Below are 7082 nucleotides of genomic sequence, written 5' to 3'. Positions count from 1 at the left end.
CTACAACTACATCTTGTACAAACTTGTCTTATACATATTATACGTTCAGAAATAATACGAGGAAAATGCTTTAAAACAACTTCTCAAAAGTCAAGGTAATTCAAATTCAAAATGAAAAACTTATAACACCAGTAGACTATTATTAACTATAAATGTTCTGTAAAACAATGAACAGCAGCTTTCAGCCTTGTCACCATGATGCAAGCATTAAAATTTCACATACACAGTAGTAGTTCTTTACAGGTTTTTTATTCGATTGCGCTGCTTTTCCATTGTTTTTTCTATGTAAACATGGACGCGTTTGACTGTTGCACTCACGTCTCTTGCAGCATCTCATGCATGAAACGGCAGTCTAAAAACACGGCGCTCAAATTAAAAGAAGTTCACTCCCATCTTCTTGCATGTTTTTCTTATTCCACTGCCCGCGTCGCATCTTTGTCAACACAAAAACGCATTCTGTGTGATATGAATGCGTCACACGTGAGCGGTTAATCGCGTGTGCCGACATGCGTTTGGATCATTCTTTTCTCTTTCCTGTTATCATTGGCATAATGTCAAAGTGTCTAATTTTAATGTTTGGTAATATTTTCACGATTCCTCGATTTCTAAAAAATAAAATCGTGGCAAAACATTCAATTTGAATTAATCGATAAAATCGCGGAAAAATCGCCCAGCCCTAATAATAATAGCTAAATAATACTTAAATGACATTAGTTTAACATCATGATGTCAAATGTCATTTGTTCTCAACATTAATTCTCAGTTATGTCAAGTAATTTTAGCGACACATTTGAGTGAATTTTAAGAACTTGAACAGAGTGAAAGATTTTACTTTAAAGTACTTTCTGTTGTTGTATTTTAATGTGCAGAATCACTATTGGTTGAATTAATGAAGAGTTTAAAGACTAAGAGTTTAAACTTTGGCTTTTTGTCTTGAGCAACTCAACATGCCACGGGACGGCAGTAGGAGTGTTAGGAGCTTGTTTGAAAGCAGTCACTGTTGTGATTTTGTTTGGCGCCGCTGAACGCTTCACCGTAACTGATCGGTGTTTGTTGTCCTGCAGCGCTGTTCACCGAGGTCCCTCATGACATCACGGCGCAGAGCGGGCAGGACGTGGAGATGGCCTGCTCCTTCAGAGGCGCCGGATCGCCCTCCTACTCGCTGGAGATTCAGTGGTGGTACATCAGGAACCACAGAGAATGGACCGACAAGCAGACGTGGAGCACCAATCAGGTACAGGTTAATGCAGCGCTGTTCTGAGTGATTGCTGAAATTGTGTGTGTTGAGGAGAGGAGCGGTGCTTTACTAAATTATCAGAGGAACCGTTTGCACCTGCTGGACCAGAAAACAGGTGAATAAATCCCTCAGACGCACACTGAACCCGAGCCACAACTAGAGACGAAGGGGTGTACTGTTTACACCAGACAGAAAGACACCACCTAGCAACCACTCACAACACTAGTAACTACTTAGAACACCTGAGCAACTACATAACAACCAAAACACTCTAGCACCACCCAGAACACCCTAGCAACCACACAGCAACCAAGAAATCTCTAGCAACCACCTACAGTAGAATACCCTAACAACACCACAACCACCCTGGAAACCACATAGCAACCAAGAACACTTTGGCAACCACCTACAATACCTTATCAACCACCAAGAGCACCCTAACAACCACTTAGCAACCACCCTAACAAATGCATAGCAACCAAGAACACACTAGCAACACCATAGCAACCACCCAGGGGTGCGTTTCCCAAAAGCAACTATGGTCGCAAGTTCCGTCGTTACCAATAGAGTTCAGTGGAACTAACGACCATAGTTAGCTAATGATGCTTTTGGGAAATGCACCCCAAAACATTAGCAACTACCCAGAACATTAATAACTACCTAGAACACCCGAGCAACCACATAGCAACCAAGAACTTTCCAACAACCACCTAGAATGCCCTAGCAACCACTGAGAACAATCTAGCAACCACATAGCAACCAAGAACTCTCAAACAACCACCTATAATGCCCTAGCAACCACCGAGAACACTCTAGCAACCACATAGCAACCAAGGACTCTCAAACAACCACCTAGAATACCCTAGGAACCACCCAGAATACTCTAGCAACAGCACAGCAATCAAGAACACTCTAGCAACCACCTAAAATACCCTAGCAACCACATAGCAACCAAGAACACTTTGGCAACCACCTACAATATTTGAGCAACCACAAAGAGCACCCTAGCAACTGCATAGCAACAAAAAAAATTCTAGCAACCACTTAGAAACCACCCAGAACACCCTAGCAACTGCATAGCAACCAAGAACACTCTAGCAACCACTCAGAACACCCTACCAACCGCATATCAATCAAGAAAACTCTAGCAACCACCTAGAATACCCCAGCAACCAAGAACACTTTGGCAACCACCTACGATACCTTAGCAACCATTAAGAGAGCACCCTAGCAACTACCCAGAACACCCTAGCAACTGCATAGCTACCACGAACACTCTAGCAACCACCTAGAATACCCTAGCAACACTAAAACACCCTAGCAACCAAGAAAACTTTGGCAACCACCTACAATACAAATTAGGGATGTAACGATTCACTCAAATCACGATTTGATTCGATTCACAATTTTGATTCCTCGATTCGATTCACGATTTTTTTTAACAAAATTAGATTTAAGACAAATTATAAATTAAATGTGTCCTTTTATTATTGCTTGGACAAAATGCTGCATGTTTCTTTGTGAAATTGAAATATAACACTATAATAATATACTAATATAGCACTTGCATATCATTGCTCTTTTGTTGGTTTTGATTGCTTCTATTGTCCTCATTTGTAAGTTGCTTTGGATAAAAGCGTCTGCTAAATTACAAAATTTAAATATAATATAAATGTAAATAACAAAACTTTAATCTAAATTACATTGTATCATTTCGAAATTTGAAGCAAAAACAAAATGATTTTGTGAAACTATACATAAAAAATATGTGCATGCAGATTCACTCTCCGCCAGCAGGTGGCGCTTAAAGTGTTTCCTTGGTTTCCGCTGTAAACAAAGCAGGCTGCACTTATGAACTTTAATATGCATTATACAGAGGCAAGAGGAAAAGAGAAAATACCATCTAAACTTTTCTAAAGACCGTAAGTTCCCCTCAGACATACATTCATATAAACGACCCCTAATTGAATCGCGATTTGTTTAGCATCTCAACTGATTTGAATCGTCACATATTTGAATTGATTTTCAACCGGCTCGCGGTTAATCGTTACATCCCTAATACAAATACAAACCACTTAGCAGCCACCCAGAACACCTGAGTATTCACATAGCAACCAAAATAACTCTAGTAACCACCTAGAATACCCTAGCAACCACCCAGAACACCCTAGCAACCGCATAGCAGCCACTATGTACAGTAATGACACTCGTCTCCTGTAACGTGCACACATGATCTCTCAGCTGTCAGCTGTAGGTTGAGGGTTCAGTGTCAGTGTGTGGAGATTAAATCTGATCCAGAAAGCATAATGTTATTAAGATGATAATCCCAGCGTTCTGTCAGCCCTTAACCTGTGCAAATATCTGCCTGCAATTACTATTACTAACAATACACACAACAACATGATAGGCAGCAGCCCACTGTCACACGCCTGCAATTATACGGCCATTTCTTCTTCCTGTCTGCACTCGTGCCAGTCAAATACAGCGGCCTATTTTAAGAGACTGAGAGAGAGAGGGTTCAGCACACACACACGTTAATAACCAGCTGTCAATCAAAGGCTTCAGCTGCACAGCATCACCTGCATGAACACAGACGATCACAGACAGCCTGAGAAATTCAATACGTTTCTATAGATGAAATACAATGGCCATACAGTCATTTGAAATTATAAATGATATTATACATCTGCATTATATTTCAAAATATCACAGCAGCTGTCATTTATTGTAAATAAAGATGCACAATTAGACATTACAAGCAAAACATTTGACAGAAGGACATTGGTTGGGTTTGAAATGATCAAACAATAGATCTAGTGTTGACAATGAAGACTAAAAATCACTAGAACTAGAGTCATAGAGATATTGATGATGATATTCAAACATTTTAAGTGTCCAAATATGTTTTGGTGCTGCTTTGTTATTAGTAGTAGGTACATTAGTATTATATTAGTAGGTATCAGGGTGTTTCTTCAACTGTGGGTGTGTTTGATCCTGTGGACTTTTAGAAAATTAAAGTCTTAAATTATTGAATTTGTCTTCTAATAATGTCCAACAGTCAGTGGACATGCATAATTATTGAAAATGAAATGCAATGTGGCTTAGTGCAATTAACATACTGCAGATTGTTTTAATTAAATACATATAAAAATATTAATACAATTACGAAAAATTACAAATATTACAAAAATATTAAAATTGGTCATATTTCTTATTTAATATTATATTTTTTTTCTTTTGTGAATTGCATTTTAAATCACAATCACAGTTTTTATTCCCCTAAATCTTGCATCTGTAAACATACATAACCACAAGAGAAATCTTTTTTTTTCTTCTGAAAATGTACTGTTTGATTCCACAAATGTCATTACCACATCTCAAAACTTTTTTTTTTTAAACATTTGTATTTATTTATTTACTTTTTTTTTTTTTTTTATAAAATTACCATTTCATTCTAAATCCATAGTTAGCATTGTGCATCCTGAGTTAAATATTTTTGTTTTTAGCATCATTTGATGAAATTACAGCTTCATTAGAAAGAATGCATAATAAATGTCCTTGATACCTTTTTTTAATAGTTTATGACCGAAAGACTGGATCTAGGACCAATAAATAAATAAATACAAAATCTAAACATGCAAGGCATTTAAAAAGTAGTGCGAATAAATGATGAAGACCTTTCCATTGTGGTTTGAATAAAAAAAGTAAAAAAATAAAAAAGTGGCCAGAGCTGAAGAAACACAAACATGAGGTGAGCAGAGGAGAGGAGAGGATACAGCAGTATTAATGGAGCCGCGAGTCTGCAGCAGGTAACAGTCCACACAACATTAATCACAACCAGTAGAAATAGCTGCAGGTTCCCCAGACTCCAGAGAGAGAGAGAGAGGGAGAGATTGCAGGGCTTCCTGCTGTGAACTCAAGATGCTTTTTAATTGGATGGAGGGATGAAAAAGAGGGACATGGAGAAACTCTTGCTCACCTTTGCATCATGTATTATTCATGAAGGACTCTTGAGGATCCGCCGCGGCCAGTTAAGATCGCATGCCGCAGAACCAACATCTCATTCCAGAATACTGGACCTGAGTGTCAGTGTGTGTGTGTGTGTGTGTGTGTGTGTGTGTGTGTGTGTGTGTGTGTGTGTGTTCGAATGTCCTGCTGCTGTTTGTTTCCCTCATAGAGTAACTGCATTAGACACATGGATATTCTCTGTAGAATGACCAAAGTTGAATGAATAATTCAACCAAAAATTTAAATTCTTGTTCACTTTGTGCCACATTTGACTGTGAATGATTTAGGAACTTGAGGGTGAGTAAATAATGAAAATGATTTTAATTTGGGGTTGAACTGTCACTTTAACACTTACAAAGTACATTAAAAAGTAAATGTTTAGCTGAGAAATAATAATAAGAACTCTATGTGTGAACAACAGTCTGACCTTTTCTGTTGTAAACAACATGAACAATTCAAATCAAAGACATACAGGCATCTACTAAAGAAACAATCAGAAATATGAGGGTCCAAATATCAGTGCTCAATATTTTTTGATGTGAAATAACCCCTTGCCATAGGAAAAAAAAAATGTAGCTGCAAAGGAAAATACCATTTCATGTATTGCATTTTAACCTAATGTTTGTATTTTGTTAATATTTTAGTTTGTTGTATTAATGAATTTGTGATTGTATATTCAATTCCGTTTATTGTATGCTTGTAGCACTTTAGGGTGATAAAATAAATATCAGAAATAATATGTAATATTATCAGAGTTCAGTATATTTCAGATCAGAGTTAATGAAAAGTAGAAAAGTAAATCATACAAATGTACAGTTAAAATAAGTAATTCAAAAATGAAAACGATGAAAATAAATCTGTTTTTAAAAATAAAAAAATAAAATGTTTTATTTTATTTTTAACGTTTTATTTTATATTTATTTAATATTTACATGTTTTTTTTAATATTACAAGTATGCATTTTATATATTGGACCGTAATTCTGAATGTATAGTTATAAATGAGAATGTATATGTAGTTGCAAATCTGAATATGTTGATATGATGCATGATTGAGTGTTATTTTAGAATCACTGATATGCTATTATAGTTATTTTATTTTTAGTTTATATAGTTTTAGTTATTTTAGGATGTCAAGTTAAACTAGACAAAATGAGAAATGTTGCTTTTGCAACTAGCTGAAAGAAAATAAAATTTCATTTATTTGTATTTATTTTATTTCAAGTAACATGTTTTTTTTTAGTTAATTATAGTAACTCTAATATGACTACAAGTTTTTTTTTCTTCATTGCAGGTGGTGCCGCAGAATGAGATGTCAAAGGACGCCACCAAAATCAGTGTAAGTGTGTGATGTTTGTCGTTTCCTCCTCATTTCCTTCGTGAAGGTCTCTTTCGTGTTCGTTCACGGCTGCCGTCTTCTGCCCAGCGAGAGAAAGTAAAAATCCATGTTGTGAGTGTTTGTCAGGGTGAATAACTGGAGCAAACACAACATCACACTCGCTTGGGCTAAAGGTGATTTGTTAGCAACTTGCTCTGCTCTTGCTGGTTGAGCCGCTGCAGGCTGTGTGTGTGTGTGTGTGTGTGTGTGTGTGAGAGAATCTCCCCGAGACGCAGGAATCTCCTCATGTTAAAGCCATACAGCCTTAGAGAGCCGCTCATGAACACAGAGTGAGATGAAGCGGCCGTTTGGAGTGTGTTTGCTCACAGTTCAACAGTATCACTCACTCACACTGGTGCTGCTGTAGCAAGTGATCATAACTCTGCTGATATTCAGATTAACAGCATGGCTATCAGTGTGATGTTGTATAAACAAGCAGTGCTGAGCAACAGACACAATC

The 7082-nt window shown here is 37.1% G+C and overlaps 1 protein-coding gene across 1 annotated transcript in view; it reads left to right on the top strand.

The window, feature by feature from the left end:
* The window catches only part of LOC107694420 (V-set and transmembrane domain-containing protein 2-like protein), a 61431-nt gene that overhangs the window by 49164 nt on the left and 5185 nt on the right, over positions 1 to 7082 (top strand). The window contains exons 2-3 of the mRNA XM_016494109.1: positions 1065 to 1234; positions 6539 to 6583. Coding sequence (XP_016349595.1) covers positions 1065 to 1234; positions 6539 to 6583 — 215 coding nt within the window. The remainder of the gene's footprint in view (positions 1 to 1064; positions 1235 to 6538; positions 6584 to 7082) is intronic.

Source organism: Sinocyclocheilus anshuiensis, unplaced genomic scaffold, assembly GCF_001515605.1.
Source record: "Sinocyclocheilus anshuiensis isolate Anshui unplaced genomic scaffold, SAMN03320099.WGS_v1.1 scaffold1826, whole genome shotgun sequence".
NCBI lineage: Eukaryota > Metazoa > Chordata > Actinopteri > Cypriniformes > Cyprinidae > Sinocyclocheilus > Sinocyclocheilus anshuiensis.
This window is presented reverse-complemented; position numbering and strand designations above follow the sequence as displayed.